At 33.2% G+C, this 18,351-nt stretch overlaps 1 protein-coding gene across 7 annotated transcripts in view; it reads right to left on the reverse strand.

The window, feature by feature from the left end:
- The window catches only part of LOC134529773 (rho GTPase-activating protein 190), a 179,273-nt gene that overhangs the window by 53,547 nt on the left and 107,375 nt on the right, over positions 1–18,351 (reverse strand). For 5 of the 7 annotated variants that reach the window (XM_063364197.1, XM_063364199.1, XM_063364194.1 and 2 more), the window contains 3 exons: positions 16,832–16,876; positions 4,783–4,928; positions 1,210–1,377 (listed from right to left, as the gene is read on the reverse strand). In XM_063364197.1, coding sequence (XP_063220267.1) covers positions 1,210–1,377; positions 4,783–4,928; positions 16,832–16,876 — 359 coding nt within the window. The remainder of the gene's footprint in view (positions 1–1,209; positions 1,378–4,782; positions 4,929–16,831; positions 16,877–18,351) is intronic. The other 2 variants (XM_063364201.1, XM_063364200.1) reach the window with 1 other exon arrangement.

The following is an 18,351-nucleotide window of genomic DNA, read 5'->3' on the forward strand; positions in this document are numbered from 1 at the left end:
AAAAAAAAAAAATTAAAGTTTTGAAATGCAATTGTTAACATAAATATACACAATTTTCATACTATATCTTACAACAAACAATAATATTTTTTACACACAGAAGAAAACAACATGTTCTAAAGAACTTCCTTGACATTTATAGACCATTAAGTTGAAATATTACCTATAAAACAAGACACATACCAATGCAAACTAGAATCCCCAGCCTGTTAGTGTACACTTTTATTTTTGCTATTTTATGCAGCCATCAAATAACTATTTTGTTTTGTACAGTGCCTTTTGTTACCAATGTGGATTTGTTTATTGTTACTGAAATGTGCTTAACTTTTTGATGTTTCATTTCTTAAATTTTTGTGATGTAGATTGATTTTCAAGCAAAATGTTTTCAATTTACTTCTAAAGCATCCATTAGACCAAAAAGAAATTGTTAAGGAAAACTTCGGATTTAATTAGTACTAAAATAACCTACATAAATTTACAATATGCATACTATACTTATATACGTAAATTTAAACACACTTGCATAAAAAAATTGATAATTTTTTTACAGTGTTAAAGCATTCCATTTGAAAATTTGTATGCAAGCTATTTTGCACATCTTGAATTCTTAATTTCAATATTCAATTCAGGATCATGAATTAAAATATTTCAGGTAATAATCTATGTTAAAGCGTTCATATAGATAAAAAACATTAAAAATTTACCCTGAGAGAATATATTAATAATTTTAATTAGTGTTAGCTTAGTTAACCAATAATAACAGTTTTGTTTGCTCATTTTACCATTAGTACAATTTTTAATAATGGTTTGCTCATTTTACAATCATTGTTTAAAACAATTTCACTATGTGTGAAATACAAAACAAGATGGAGATGCAATGGAACACATTTGTGGGATAGAAGGAAATACCCCCAGAAAACTCACAAGCTCACATTGCATGCCATTTGTCCACTGTGTGAAAATCTGCTCCAGTTTTAATAATTAGATGGCCATTGTAAAACCACACTGACCACTCATACCATAGAGGATAGCTAAACATAATATACTTACTTTAAATATATTCATATAAAATAAACTTTTATGAAAAAAATCTCACTTCATTTCACCCACTTTTCTGGTTATCAAATAGTAGTCATAATCATGCTTAAATAATATTAAACAAAGACAACTACTAAAATTATAACAGCATACAATTATCAAGAAACACACCTGTGCGTACTCTGAACCCAAATCAACATTTTCTGGTGTTGCAAGAGGTGCGTTTCCAAACGGTGACTTGCTTAGTTTTGACACATTTAAATCCTTTCCGGAAATATTCATTCTAGCAATTGTTTCCGTAACCAATGAAAATTCCTGCAAGTTCAACTTGCCCGGTTGCTGAAACAAATAATCAAAACATTGCTTTGCTTACAATTTGTATTATACAGAAATATACCATCCATCACAAAAACACAGGAAAAAAATTAATTGAATTAAAGAAATATGAAAATTAATTACTTCAAAATCAAACACCATAATACATAGGCCCCCCCCCCCCCCCCCCCCATCAATTATATGTTTTACAGATCATAGAAGATGACTTCACTGTTATTTTAGTTTATAGGAACTTGCAAGACACGAAACAACACAATTCCTACCATAAGAGCATTTTATTTCATTTTAATTAAGTTTATACAAATGTTTACACTAACACTTTTATTTATAATGGTTAAAGCTATGCTTAGGATAGTCAAATAATTTCACCTTATTGCAAATACCTCCATTATTTTTATATATTTGAAATGAAGAGTACAAATAAAAAATGTATGATCTAATTTGCTAGTATTTACCCCGCTCCTTTCCCCACAGGGATGCATATGTAAAAATTCAGAAAATAAGTAAATATGGCAATATCCGTAAACCAAATAAAACCCAACTTATCCTTAATTTTACTACAGATGTAAACTCCAAAAATTTATAGTAAACTTACACATATCTTTATTTTAAATTTATCTTGCCAAAACCGATTTATTAGATTCCATAACTTCTTAAAAAAAATAATATTAACCCAATGTTGCAACGTAAGAAGGTGTGATATTTCGGAAAACATTAAATAAGAGAAAGTAGCTTAATGTATGTTTATTATTAATTTCTAGTATCATAAATAATTTTTTTTGATGAGATATTATTTATTAATTTTAAAACCATATTTGCAAAATATCACCCCTTAAGAAATAGAACATCAGCATGTAGTAAAAAAGGGGTTAATATATTTTGCAAGTTTATAAATCATATGGCAGAACATACATCCTGCTTGATTAGCTTCAGAGATAAAAAGAAACAATGTTATTTCACGTATTTTGGTAAGAAACATGCTATCAAATCATAATATATGCTATTCTTGCTCAAATTATCACCTCATCTTGATTTTCTTGGATGTATGATTTATTACTATGAAACCAACACGCCTACATTTCACTGTCTTTGGGGTTGTATATCACAAAATGATAAAAGCACCCTAAGTAATTAATGGTTTGAGTAATGAATGATCAGTTTTTTACATCCAGCTTTATTGTTACAGATATGAATTTTTTTTATGATAAAACAAAACTCACCCCCTTAAAAGATGAACTTTAATAAATGGAAAAAATTTGCAATATGTAACTCTAAATGCAAGTTTTTTTTGTAAGCTTTTTACTTTGATTTCTAATTTAATTGGAAGTGTTTATTTTTCATATTAAAAACATACATACCACCTTTACACTCCTTAAGGTTTGTATTTCACAAAATGATAAAAGTGTAGTTGGTAATTTTTGTATGTTTATTATTGGTACCTAATACATTTTGATATACTTGATTAAATTCTTACATACAATTATTTACCTTAAAACATGTTTACCCTTTTTCCCCCCCTTAAAATTTGAATTTAGCAAAGTGGCAGGCCTAAATGTTTGTTGGTAGTTTTCATTTAGTTATTATTGGTAGCCAACATATTTTCTTATGCTTGAATATATTCTGGGTTAAAATTATTTATCTGAAAACAATATTCACCCCTTTTCAGCCCTTAGGGGGTTGAGTTTCGCAAAATGGTAAAATTGTGGTTGGTAGTAAGTTGAATTTACTCTTCTACACATATATCATGCAACAGCAGCTTAATTTTAACAAACACTTAGTAATATGACCAAAATGGTTATAGTGCAAGGATTTACTTTGTAAATAGTGTTCTATCCCCCAGAGAAGAAAAAAAGGGGTGAAGGAGAAATAGCAGGGATCTGGTTGGGAAGAACAGTTCTCTCTAATTTATCTTTTCCTATTGCTGGGTCACAAAAATGTAAAACTTTTTCCATAGGTGTTGAAATAAAAAAAAAAAGTGAACATGAGACCAAAATAAAGTTTCAGAAAGTCACAAAAAAAAAAGACGTAGTTTTCATGTTAAAGGTTTTTTCTATTAGGTACTGTAACTATAAACTTCCATTTTGAATAAATGAGCCATCTTTGAAAATAACTTGCAAAGTTAGCATGGTAATGTTTTTACAGTATGAATAGTCAAACTTAGCAGATTACAATTTTTTGCCTCCTGTCATAAGTCCTGACAGAAATTTTCCCCCCACAAAATAAGTATAGGATGCTTTATTTTATTTGTAACTGTAATCAATAGTAGGGTTATTTAGGATTGCCTGGCAAAAAATTTAATAGTATAGTATGGAAATTTTTAGTCTCAGTATCTCATTAGGAGCAAGGTAAGGATATAAAAAAAAATCAACTCGGAAACTACTATGTATAACACTTTGTTTTTATTCCGGACAATCATTAGTTGGCCTTATAAACTTGGCTTGCAGGTGAATTCAGGGACATCCTGTTTATCGTGCACTATAGTATCTACCATTCAAGAGTTTTTATTAAACTTATATGCAGGGAAAAAGAAGATAAACTCTTTTCACGATAACATGAGACATTTTGACTGGTCTTTCAGCAAACATTCAGACATTGACATCTCATTATTTTTATCCGACTTACTAATTGCGTATGTATTTATTATTTTGTTAGTTTTAAAATAATATCCAACTACCAAAGTCTGCTCACTGAACATCTGTCAAAAATGTCTCACATCATCTTGAACTGTAGTAAAAATTAAGAGAGTTTTTTCCAATGCCTACACCCTGCATGCTTGTTTGAAAGGCCCCAGCTGTTTTATTTCTACTATGGGGCAACACAATCGTTTTTTGCAACCTAGGTGGTAGAAATAATTGCCTGAGCTGGCAAAAGATTATTATCACCACAAGGAGGGGTGGGGGCACAGAATTGAGCATCGGTCATCGCTTCGTGTTAGCTACATGAAAAACGTTCTGACAGTTCTAATCCATTTTTAACTATAAAAACCGCAGTTAGCTGACATTATCAATGTTATTTAGGGCCCCAAACAACAGTGTGAAATCCAGATTTTAACATATTATGGTCTAAAAAGAAATCTTTCGAATCTTCAAAGTTTTTTAATTTTCCCAAAGACGAAGTCAAGAAAATTAGTCTTCGACTGGACTTCAATTTTCTGATGTTTCGCACAACCCTAGTATGGACCAAATAAAACATCCAGAAGTCTAAATGTTCATAGGTTGTTGAACTGTTAGCTTTACAAAGATTTATATAATTGATATTTATAATAATATTTAATGAGTTGGCATGCTGTTATTCACAAACTATAAATATTAAAATTAAAAAAATAATAAAAAATCTTTTAAATTATTAACACATCAATTACACAAAAAAAATACTAAAATGGAAAACATATATAAGCTAATATATTACTTTCAATGTCTGACTGCTTCCTTTGGGTCTTGATTTCAATGACGAAATATGCCGTCTTCCTGTTGTAAAAGCATGCTGATTAAAAGTGTTCCACAACTCATTTTCCAGGGGTGGACGTTGCACAAACACTGTTTCCTCAACCCATCCTAGAAAAAAAAACAGCATTTTAAAAATAATGCAATATAATTTTTAAAAATACATTTAAATATAACTATTCAACCACTCTACAAATACATTCCATAACCATTGTTCTAAATATAATACATTAATAATACAAATTCTCTTTTCTGAAATAAATTTGTAGTCCACTTTTCTTGAAGTAACTTAAATGATATTATGAAGTATACAGGAATGCCACACATAAATATATGTACAATTACATGATATTTCCATTTTTTCCCCATATTTCATGATACATTTTCCAGGCCTTTACAAAATTTAATTTCAAAAACTATGTTTTACAGCTTTTGCCAGTATAAATACCAAAAATCAAATCTGTAAGAAAATAAATTTATTTTGTGTGCTCTTTTTATTATCTGGTAATGAAAATAATTGAATTGGGATGCTGAACTATAATACAGGGTGGAGCATAGGAAGTAGGAACCAAGTGTTTTTAAAATAATAATAAAATTGTTAGTTTTTGCTCTATAAATATTTCATCAGTAGAACTACATATGTTAGAACATAGCATTTTAAAATATTCATTAATGGAAAATTACACCTGGACAGAGGAGGCCACAAAAGTCACCAAATCTCGAAATGAGACAGTTAGGAAACAGGCGACGAATAACAGCCTTAGATGCTCTGTTGGTGAGAAGATCCACACCTCTTCTTAGTAAATCAGGTATGAATGATGTGTTCACCATATTAATGTAACGCTCAGATGTAACAGTAATGGTACTCCTAATTTTTCCCACCGCACACCAACTGTTACCTTAGGGCTATGAAGTGGTTTTTCATGTAAGTCTCGCAGATTGTCGTCAGACCAATACCCACATAACTCAAACTACCTTTCAGCAAAATAGAGTGTAGTTTTTATAAATGATACTAACTTGAGTCAGTAATGACTAGAAATGTGTGTACGTACTTCAGCAAACATTCTAAAATAATTTGAAATTTTAGTGAGAACCTTCATGAACTGCACTGACATTCTATATCTTTTAGTTTAGAAAAATGTCAGGTTAGTTTATACCCAAAACACACACACAACCTGAAAATGCCACAAACCAGAGCTATAGAAAATATGCTTCTAGGCTGTGAAGCACATGCAGTAAATCTTTCTTGCATCTAGCAAAGTTACCATAGTTGCTTCTTAAGGCAGTATAAGGCAGTAAGGACATTTAAATTACTTGCAAGCACCTAAATACACAAACACTGTACACTTTCTCCAACATATTAAAACCAGTATGTTAAACTAAAGAAAGTAAAAAAATTAACTAAATTTACACAGCACACAAGTAAAATTCCATACTTCAATAGAAGTCCTAGATAAATGTAGTTCAGTACACGACGGATTTGAAAACACTACAAGCAAAAAGAATCGTTTCCCCCATTAAATAATGAAAGTTTTAGGTATCTACTTGAAGGAACTTTTACAGGCACATGCTTATCTCTTCTGGTGCCATTATCTGGATGGCAGAGAGAGATGTATAGTCTGGGTCTGTTCACTGCTGATGGGAATAGCAAATTCTGAGGATTAGTTATTACACTGTTCTCCTTTTGTATTTGAGTCACTAGTGTAGAGCAATGTTATAAAATAAAAACTTATTAGCAGGTGATAATGGAAAAGTGACTATGCAAAGAAAGAGTGAGGAAGGCAAATGTGTCTTCAACTTAACTTCAATAGTCAGAGGTCTGTTAGAGAGGCCTTTGCGAATATCAGTTTTTTAGTTAAAATCAAATATGAACACAAATATCAAATTATTCTCGCATAGAAAAATTGAATTCAAATAGCAAGAATTATAATACCACCTAAAATTTTTTCACATATAACAAATATATATTGAAAGAAAAAGTAAATGTGTAGTGTAGTGGCTTCTCGAAAATTAGATAAATAATAGTGAAGTGAAAGGTTGGTTAGGTTATGTCAGCTACAATTACTAGGTAAAATTTTGTTCAAATATTCATATTTTAAAAGGAAAATATAAATTATTTTTCATAATAATCAAAACAGGGTCTGCAAAAAGTTTTTTAATAAACAGTGCAAAGCAAATATGTAAGGCAATTGCAGTGTGTGTGAAGAAACATCAAGAAGGTGGGTTTAAAACAAATTTACAGTGAGCAGTTTTAATCTATAGTTACTAAAATAATTTAAAACTTATTTGTTTATATTTTTCACCATGTGAAAATAAATCATCATTCATATTAACATATTTTAACATTTATAGATTATATTTTATGGCTTGTTTTAACTAAAGTGTAGGAACCCAGCTGCTTAGAATATTACTCTCTTTTTCTGTCCAGGGTATGTTTGCTTGGTAAAAGAGGCAAAGGCAATAAACGAATGACTGAGAGATAATTGTTCCCTGGTGTGGCCACAAAAAAAAAACTTAGGCCTATGCTGTCACCTGTGGTCATTAATGAAAATTTTAAACAATGTCCAAAAAAGAAATGACAGCACGACCCAGACCACAGGATGAAATTGTCCATAACCTAAATTAAAATACTTTTTAGTGAGCCACCACTACTCAAAACTAGACTGTTCCTGCCGACCACCAAGCGATGACTAAACAATAGTGACCAAAAATTCCATTTTCTTCCTCCTGGAAGGAACTTAAATTGTAGACCAATCACAGAGCACCTTACAATTTTAGCCAATAACAAAACACTTTACACTATCCAAAATGAACAACAGTCCTTTCAGACTTCCATGCAACACAACCTTTCACATGAGACAAATCAAGAGTCCTTATTCCCATGCTCTGATTACTATTAAATCATCCAAATATTTTAGAACCTTCTAGAACCATCCTAGTACACCAGACATTGGTAAATAAAGGAAATTTAGTAAATAATGACTAAAAAAAATACATGAGCGCACATGAAAATGAAATAAGCAAGCAAAAATGGGTACAAACAAACTTCAGCAACTTCACCAAATTAAATAAAGTAAAATACCAAAGAAAGTTAAAAACATGAATTAATGTAAAATATGATCAACAAAAAACCTCTCTAAATCAGCTTCTAAGGGGCGTACACCCAATACATTTTTCCTACTGCATAGAAGCCTGCTACCGTACTAGGCATCAGTGAGAGTTAGGAGCGTCCAAGCTGTGACACATCGGCGATGGAGTTGCGATCAGTGAAACTAATCAAAACGTTCTGGAACACCGTGGAAACAAAGACCCAGTAAATTTTTCATTAGAAATTCACGAAGGAGAGTTCCAGACTGAGGCTCAGTGAGCCTTGAGAACTGTATGAAGCATTATGGGAGAAAACAAATGACAGTCTCAGGGGGTAAATAACGCCCCTCGGGTGAGCTGTTGCAGCATGCAGTCGCTTCGGTCAGAGAAAATCAGTAACAAGTGTCCATCAAAGTTAGTGAAGGAGTCAGTAAGTACGTCCAATAGCAACAATTACCTCACAGTACTTCAGCTGAGTACGGACCAGCAAATTCATAACCCCCACCCCCCTAATTCCCAATCGAAACAAGAAGATACAAATCAAAATCCTCAAAGGAACTGCGACTGACCCAGTTGTCACGCATTGGAGTCCAGGGACAGAGAGTCGAGCAAGTGACCCGTGGTCTGTTGAGTACAACAAATTCACAATGGTACTGCCAGTAGCCAACAGGGTGGAAGTAGCGATCAGCGATGTCTCAGAGCGAGCGCCAAATCCGGTGAAGAATTCGGTGGACCACAGAGAGTTAGCATGGAGAGTCTCATCATGCAACCCTGAGTGGGTTGAAAGAGTAAGTCGAGGTGACACTCGTGGAGGGTGTACCAACATTCTGAGCAAGTCCCAACCCCCTTCGGAGAGCAACAAGGTTTGACATCTGCTGAACCACGTACTGACATGTCGGGCAAGTGACTACTTGCAGAGTGAGCAGAAACATCCATTCACACAGAGGATTCAGGGAGGTCTTCCACACCGGAGCTACGAGCATCGCTAATGGAGAGTGCAAGTCGAGAGCTGGCCAGGACGTCCGCAGGAACTGTCAACCCATCCCTCCTTTTTGTGACGACATTTGGAGGTGAATAACTTTTCTTATTTGATCCACATTTTCCAGTGGTGAGTATACAGTTTGATTTTGCCTTTGGGCACCAATAACTTTTGGATTCTCCCGGTCGAAAGTCGTGCTGATGTTTTTTGCAAGACACTTGTGATTAAGCATTTATTTGTAAACAGACAACTTGACTCTTAAATGTAACCTAGTTTATCATATCAACTACTTTATTTGTATTTGTAAAGCTTTGAAGTCAAAGTATATTATTCCGTGTTTACTAATAATTTGTTTTCTACGCCGGTTCATAGGAAGGAAACAAAGTAAGGTCCACATCCGGAAGTGCTAACCTAAAGTTTTCAGTAAATAGTGCAATTGGAGTGTTGTAACTTAAACGTGAATGATAATGCTTGTTACCTGGAAGTTGCATGTGGATGGTGCTCAGATCCATGCACTTCCCCAATCTTTGTTATGAACACATAACAAGCTGTTATTGAAATTATATCACCAAAGCTAACCAAGCATTATACCTGATTATAAAGCTTAATAAATGTTTCCAAAGTTGGGAACGTAAGGGCCTGCGATGCTATAAGTTAAACTACCATGATCTTGATTTTAAAATATAATTGCATAAGCAGTCTGATACAAAAAAAAATAATTTAGGCATTGTAGCATAACTTTTCTCAAACTGTAAGTTTTAAAGAAATAAAAAAAAAAAAAAAAAAAAAAAACAGCAGTTACAAACCAGCACCCATCCTAGGCATCAATCCCTTCTGCCAGGGACCAAAAATATAGCCGATTACTTTATGTAGGAAAAAACCAATCCTTGCCATATGTTTTGTGGGATCAGAAACACCACATGCTACAAAATATGGAACAACCATGAAATAGTCGTCTAACATTCCACTTTTCCATAGGAAGAGCTAGTTATTTGATAACAATACCCAAACCTGTGTAAAATTATAAAGCAATTCCTATACGATATTTCAAAAATTTTGCAAAAGACTTTAGTCGAAATGTATGAAAATGCCAAGGTCGCCCACTTTCAACCACCATATCTTCCACACACAAACACCAGTTCTCGCCAGGAAAAATATATGACCACATGCATACATAAAATTAATTGGGACCCAAAAGAAACCCCTTCAAGTTTAACATGGAAGAAAAAATTAAAAATTAGCACAAAATATTAGTAAACAAATATCAATTATATCTGGGTAAAATATGTTCTGAACAAATAAGTCATAGCAACACCTACGTGTCTTGTATGCGTGTGTTAACACTTAACACACATGAATATGTAAGATGCCGGAATGGTAAACAAAATATTCAGAGTTTTATTTCCTGCAAAGGTTCAAATATTTTTAAAATGACCCATTTCGTTTGTAGGATAAAGGATAATGGATTGTGTTATCCTTGCACAACCCATAAATGCCAACCTACAGAGGACTAAAATCTTAAGGTATGTAGATGATTACCTCTTATTTAAGCCCTTTTTTAAATACTGTACAATATTTTAAATATAATATTTTTTAAATTTTAATTTGTTGCATGCCCACCAACAGTTGTTAAACTTCTGTGGTGGGCATGACACATATAGACAGTACACAGTTATCACTGCCAATGTATGGACTCCCACCCTCGTCGATACCACTGCAGACAGAACATATCAAAATGGCCAATGCACGAGGGCAAGAATACCACACACTAGCAGTGACAACAACAACACAAACACTCATACAGAACATAAATATAAAGACAAAATAATATGAATAGACACATAAAACATACAATTACTAATGGCTATGTTAGTAACAAAAGAAAATGAAACAAAAAAAAAACAATGTGAGGTAAATAACAATTTTACACTGAGAGTTTAAGTGGATAAAATAATAAGCGATAGTGAAGGAAATATTGATTTTTAAAACACTAGAATTAAATAATTCCTTATAGACAATAATATTTAATATATGTATAGAAAAGGATCAGCTAAATGACAGCCAGTTAATTAAAGAAGATTATCAAACTTATTATAATTTGAAATTAGTCTGTACACAACATAATTTCTTTTGTTAAAGAGTACATAATACATAAGGTAGACTTTAGTCGACTATGAAATTCTGGAACTCTCCAGTGTTGTCGAGAATGTATTTACAGTTGATTATAGAGCTATAACAATTTTTAATGAAGAGAAAATCAAGAAGTGATCTGCTAAAGGAACAAAATTGTGAGTAGAGGAAAATTTTAAATTTAAAAGTTTTACAATTTTAGTTTGAATGGATGCAATTTTAACAGAATCAGAGGAATTGATTGAATACCAAATTATTGAACAATATTCTAATTTAGACCTAATTTAAGAAAAATACATAATATGAATGGATTCAGGATTAGTAGAGTCAAAGTGATGTAGTTTATTAAACCACGAGTTCTTCTTGAGCTTTTGATTAAGTTATCTACATGGAGATGAAAATATAATTTTGAGTCCAAAGTTATGCCCAGGTCTTTTAAAGAAGATGTTTTAGGAATTAATAGTCTTGTCTAATTTATAATCAAAAGAAATGGGGAAATATTTTCTAGTAAACGATAAATTTTTTGCTTTTTCCTTGTTGAGAGATACTAAATTAAGATTACACCAATGTCAAGATTAAGTAAAAGACAAGTCATTAGGGAAAGTGATTATTCTAAAAATTTTACAATCATCCGCATACAGTACTCCAGATGAATGGGTCTGAACAAAGTATATATCACCAATAAATATATTAAAGAGTAAAGGTGACAAGGTACCACCTTGAGATAGACCAGAACTGGCCAAATAAAATAAACAATACAATTATTAATGGAAACATATCAACTTCTGTTTTTGAGATAGCTTATAAACCAATTAACAAAATAATCGCAGAGTCCTAAATTAGATAATTTTATAAGTAGAATATCATGATTAACAGAATCGAAGGCTTTTGCCAAATCAAAATAGCAGGCATCAACCTGGCCTCTATTAGAAACTGCATTGAAGATAGGATTTAAAAATGTGATAAAATTGGTGGCAGTGGAAATTCCAGATCTAAACCCATGTTTGTTGTGATGTAATTTATTTTTCAAAAGGAAATTTATAATTTTGAATATAATTTTTCAAAAATTTCGGAAAAACCATAAGAAGCTAGACAGGTCGATAGTTGTAAAAATTAAATTTAGACCCAAATTTTCAAAAGTAGGAATAACTCTAGCTAATTTCCATTTGTCAGGAAAAAACATGTGTTTTTATTTTTAAAGCTCATGTTGAATAAATGTTTTAGAAAGGGTACAGTAAGTGGGATCAACCTTTAATAATAAGTTAGGAATTCCGTCAGGACCAGAGGACAAGGACGAATTTAGGGACTTTATATCCCAAAGTGCTGAACTTTCGGAAATGTCAGGGCCTGTGATAGTGTCGTTACTGATATTTGGGGAAGGGGTTTGGGTCTTATAAATAGAGGACACATAAACACTATAAAAATAATCAGTAAAGTATTAGATAGTGCCACAGGATCAATAGATACAACTCCATTGACTTTAAGGGCACGATGTTCATAAAAACTTTGATGTAATGCCAAAACTTTTTATGATCAGTTTTGATATTATTATTAATGGTTTTGGTCCAATTAATTTTGTCATGCTTGGGGTAGAGAGAAAAGAAGGAATAGTAATACATATTATTATTTCTTTTATAAAGTTTATGATAATGTTTGTTTGGTTTTTAAAGCGTGTATTAACTATTTAGTAAACCAGCAAGGGTATTTATTGGAGGCCTTTTTTTTTTTTGTGATTACAGGAATAAATACATTTAAATTATTGCATATACAGACAGTTAGTTGTTCTACTAGATCATTGGGATCAGAGGTTTTGTAAAAATTAGACCAATCAAAATTTTTTATAGCATTATAAATACAAAGGCCAAGAAAATCACTATTTTTGAAGTCCTTAAAGATAACATGTGAAGTTATTTTGCAAAGGTAAAGCATCCATAAATATATTTACTTTTAAGGCCGAATGATATGTATCTTCTTTAAGATGAGTGGATCTTCTGCTGAGTTACAGTGCATTCAGATAAGTTTCTAAAACAAAGATCTAAAAAGTTTTTAGAATCAAGAGTATTATTATATCGTTGTAGACCAAGAGTGGATGAGAAATTAAGCAGAGACAGTGCCGTATTTCTGATGAGCGAATGTACAATATTGTATGTCTGATTGGAGGACCAACTAATACCAGGCACATTAAAATCTCTAAGAAACACAATATTATCATTTAGATAACAGACAAGTTTATCTTCAAGCAAGTGCTTCAAACTAAGACTGAAATGAATTTTAAGTAGTATGAGGAGGTAAGTAGATAATACAGAGAATGACTTGTTAGACAAGGTTTTAATTTTCACCAACATAGCTTCGATTCCTGGTTTATCTGGGGATTGATAATTTGAACTGAAGGAAACTGGAAATGGTTGATTGCTGTTAAAACGCCTCGTTCTTTTGCCGTCAGAAAGCATCTTTATCATTCCTGAAGATATGATAATTGTCAGTGAAATAATAGATTAATATTAGAGTTACTAAGCCAAGTTTCAGTTAAGCAGATTATATCATAGTGAGAGCTAAGAAGATTATCAAAAAATTCAATAGATTTTGTTCTAAGGTCTCGATAATTTTGATAAAAGAATTCCCACTCATTGATATTAAAATGCACAAAAACCGTTTTAAGATGCTCCGTCAGGTATCATGGTAAGAACCAACGAGATTTTAGAAACTGAGAAATTTTAGGGCTAGCATTTCCGGAGTGATCATTATTAGTGGTAGTGGCTGAAGAATTGGTCGAGATGGAGTTCATAGACGGGGCTTATTAAACATCCACTAGGTCAAAATACATTGTTATTAATCGAAGAAAAAAGTCTTCTTCGAGAACTGACATATGAAAAGATGCATAAGTCATATTTTGTCCGTAGTTTCACAACTTTCATATGCGTAAGATTAGGCTCATTGAAGATGTATTCAGATATTTAATTTTCATGAATATCAGGATTGAATGGCATGAAAAAAAAGGCCTTAGTTTTTTTTATGTTGGTTTTGCAACTGTTTTTAATGAGGATGTATTTCAGACTCCCATTTGAATAGTTTTGTTTTTCAGTTCTTGTTCACAGGCTTCAACGACAGTCGGGTTTATCATGGACTTGTGCTTGTGTTGTACAAGACTGAACCCGTCTTGGTCAACAAGATGGGTGGCGACACAGCTTCTGACATCGTGCTTTTCATGTTGTGTGGAAAGTAGATCACAAGAAGAAGAAGAAATGCCGTTACCCGTGACACCGGGTGAACTCAACACATTCGGCCTTCCTGATGTTCGCTGAATTCGTGACTGCTTGAGTGAAGGATTTGTCATTTCAATTATTATAGTTCAGACTTTGCTTGATAAGGCTTCGTTCATGTTTAATCTCTCAAACTTCAGATCATGAATCGACGAGAAGAGTCTTGAGAATACAATCTTCATTTTTCAGGTCATCAACTTTAGAACAAAGGAGCTCACCCGATTTGATTAGTTCGTCCATTTTATAGACTTCAGATTTTGAAGTGACAGACGAAGGATCATAACTGGCCACAGTACCAGATTCGGTTTTCTTAGTAGGCGATCTAAAGATGTTGAAAACCTGTGCTTGCTCTAAAGACAGAAGAAACCCCAGGCAGTTGGGCTGATCTAGTAATGACGAATTAATATCGTAAAACACCACACAAACAAAGTGAAAATAAAAGATCACAGAGGTCAAGGACGCGACACATGCACGACCGTCCGCGACTAACATGGCTAACCGCCACAAACTAGAATGATAGTCACATTGCTATACAAATGACCGCGGGGCAACGGGCGAAGCTAGGGAACTGAACAGGCCCGGAAACAGAAACAAAAAACATCGGACTTATTTCCGTCAGACCACAATGTGCTTCTCATTCTGCGAATCAGATGGCCACATTCAGTTTGCAAGGGTTGTAACATTGTAAAACCTTACCCTCCCCAGCTTTCATGAATATTCATTGGAGGAATAAATATAATTTTTTGTCATTCTGAAGGTATCAGCTGTTTATGTAAGTTCAAGGTCACAGTGACCTAGTTTTGTATTTACATTCTACCATTAGTAATATTCTGATGATAAGACGATATTTAATTATTTTATTGATAAAAGCCTTTCAACTATGTTTTTACTGATTTTTCATTTGGTTGGCTAGGTCATTGTGAACGCAAGTGTTAATTTCAATGTTTTGTTTCATTTAAATATTCGGTTTATAAAGATAATTTTATGTATATGGTTCATGGTGTGGTTGTGACATGTCTAGAATGTAAGACATTGCTATAGGTAAAAAAAAAAATTAAGAAAGAAAGACGTGCGGTGAAGCAGCAGCGCCAAAATGATAGAAAATTTATCGCATCCTGTGTAATAGAGAGACAGACGTTCGCCAAGACTGGGGATCCCAGAATTGTGTATTAGATTAGAAATAGACAGAGGTGAAAGACTGGGGAAAGGTCCGTTGAGCAGGAATCACTGAATTGTAGCTGTAAGAATAGTATGTACAGCCAATAGGAATGCAGTATTTCGGATAAGTCCCCAGCTAAGTGCATTCTTCTGTAAGTTGGGTAATGTGCTTTGTTTCGTCAGTCATTGTTCAAGTACTGTGCTGAAAGGACGTGTGGGGGCGGTGACTCACAAGTAATGTTATGAGATTGTAAGGGCGGACAATTTTACATCTGGGGGCCAGGGCCATGCAGCAATTAAGTTTTTTAATAGTGTTTTATTTTCCATTTTAGGACTTTAAATTAAAATTTATAGGCCCCTGACGTACGGCATAGGCCCGTGTGGTTCACTGGTGCACTGGGATTTATTTCCCTTGTATCTTCGTACCTCGGAACATTATTTCGTTAAGGCACCGGAATGCGAATAACGATCCGTGAGACTGAGCTAGTGTGTTCATTTGCGATCTTGTTAAAGATCTGTAGTGTTTTCAGCATAAGAAGAATAAATTTCAGACTCTACTTCAAACTCTTTTATTGAAGTTCAAACATCGAAAGTTACGAATAATACCTATCATACAGGGTTGTCATATAAATCAAACCTAACTTTCTTTAGATTTCATGCAAAGAATACATGAGGAAATAAGACTTGCTGAATGTTGTCTTGCAATGATTGAATTTACTGCCACTTTCTGTTCCAATATCATGAAAAATGTAAAATTAATTATAAGATTAATATTCTCTAACGACTTCACCACAACTCAAATTCCTATAGTTTCATTTTAAAATGTTAAAAAGAAACCACAGCACAGTCACAGATTGAAACAAAATATTGACTAAACCAAAGCAATATAATAGCAAATTAAGCATGAGCTGGGAGAGTCGTAAGACGACCAGTGATATTTTGATGTTGGGTAATGGTTATCACTGAGTTAGCTGTGCTAGTCCTAAAAATACACACACACACACACACACCAAAGATATACTCCACAAGTAGAAGCACGTCTTAACAATACATCAATAATTGTTGGTGTGAGTAATACCCCTAAGTAAACAAAACAAAGCAAAATATTTTTATCATCACTAAAAGTGGGAGAAAATCACAGTATTAAGGTCGTTTGAGATAGTAAAAAAAAAAAAATGAAGTCTCTTGACAAAATTATAAGAGTAGGCAGGTATTACATCCATATTATAAACGGAAATGGAAAACCACCTTGGAATCACTTTAACAGTTAAAATTATTTTCTTTTAATGGACAGTTTGTCAATAAGTACATTTTTAAAACCTATTAGCACATGAAATAACTAAACTATTACATAAACAAGACAGTAACCATGCAATTTTGCCAATAATTATAAGATTCACCTGTTTCCCTTGTTGCCAAGGACTCCTGAGATCCACTGATGTCAGCTAGGTAGCAAAACAAAGAAGAGAGAATCATTTAAAAATTAACAATTGTATGCAATGCAAAAAATACACAAATGTAACACCAATAAAATATTATTACATTATACATGCACCCATTAATAAGTACACAAAGTAGGTAATGAATTAAAAAATATATGGAAATTGTTTAGTTAAAAATTAAACTAATTTACAAGAAAAAATTGTAAACCAACAACTCTTGCAGAAAGAGACATGAGACATATCCTCAGCTCTTGGATGTGCAGCTAATCAGGTGAATGCTCGCCTGTCATTGGCCGTGCCAGGAGAAAGGCGTTCAACACAAGTAAACCCCTGTTTTCCAGTGCACGCTATCACTCTGTTTGTACCTGATGAAGGGAGCAGTTGTCAGTTCCCAAAACGTTGCCTCTGTTTAGTCTTAGGAAGCCAACTATGTTTGGCCATGCTGTTGTCGACAAGTAGTCAGTCCAGAATATCTGTGCTTCGCTGTTTTGTCCTTGTGTTGTCCTGATCCGTTAGGTATCATTATTGAGTCTGTTTTTTGCTGTGTTATCCAAGGTGGTTGTAACTAAGTGTTTACAGTTATTGTTGCAACTGTATCATTATCAGCCCATGTGTTCATCTGTGCTGTGATAATTTTTTAAATAATTCCTTTCACAGAATTCTCCGTGCTGTTTATGAATTTTATACGTGACAACTAATTTCGGTTTGTTTTCTGTGTGTGTGTGTGTGTGTGTGTGTGTGTGTGTGTGTGTGTGTGTGTGTGTGTGTGTGTGTGTGCGTGCGCGTGCGTGTGTGTGTGCATCCACCTTTTTTGTCCATCCTTAAGGTTTCTCTAAGACATTGCGTAAACCAGCAATGGTGTATGTTCACACATATGTTTTAAATTAACACATTATCTACAGACTGCAGTCAAATTCCAATACATATGACTGCTGAGGACATGTATTCTATACAAACAAGCCTAGTTACTAATATAGACCAATTATGCCAATGCTTATAAGGTGCATCTCAAATCAATTAAACATAATGCACAGTATTCTGAGATTACTTAGGGCTCTTCAGAATTAACTTATTTGCGATATTAGTTTCCAGTAACTGCTTAAAGTTGGCAGGCTCCGTAGCATAATGGTAAGTCATAAACTTTTCAGATTCAAGTTTGCCATACCAAATAATAATTTGGATATTTCAGTAGTGAGAACTGTAGCGAACTGAAAGCAGGAAAGCAGCAGAATTTTTGACTTGCACCAATATGTTCCAGAGCCCCTTAGCTATTTAACTTTGTTAATTCTAAGCTTTTTCTTTATTTTAGAAAGAAGTAAATTTTTTGGGGGAAAAATCTAAATACCAAATACAAACATTATGAAGAATTATATATCAAAAAATCTCAAAATCTTGATAATCTGTAATTTTGCCTTCATAATACTTAAAGTCATGCTGTAGGTGGTGTATGTACAGCAGGAAGCAGGGGGGGGGGGGGG

The sequence above is a fragment of the Bacillus rossius genome, chromosome 2 (assembly GCF_032445375.1).
Source record: "Bacillus rossius redtenbacheri isolate Brsri chromosome 2, Brsri_v3, whole genome shotgun sequence".
NCBI lineage: Eukaryota > Metazoa > Arthropoda > Insecta > Phasmatodea > Bacillidae > Bacillus > Bacillus rossius.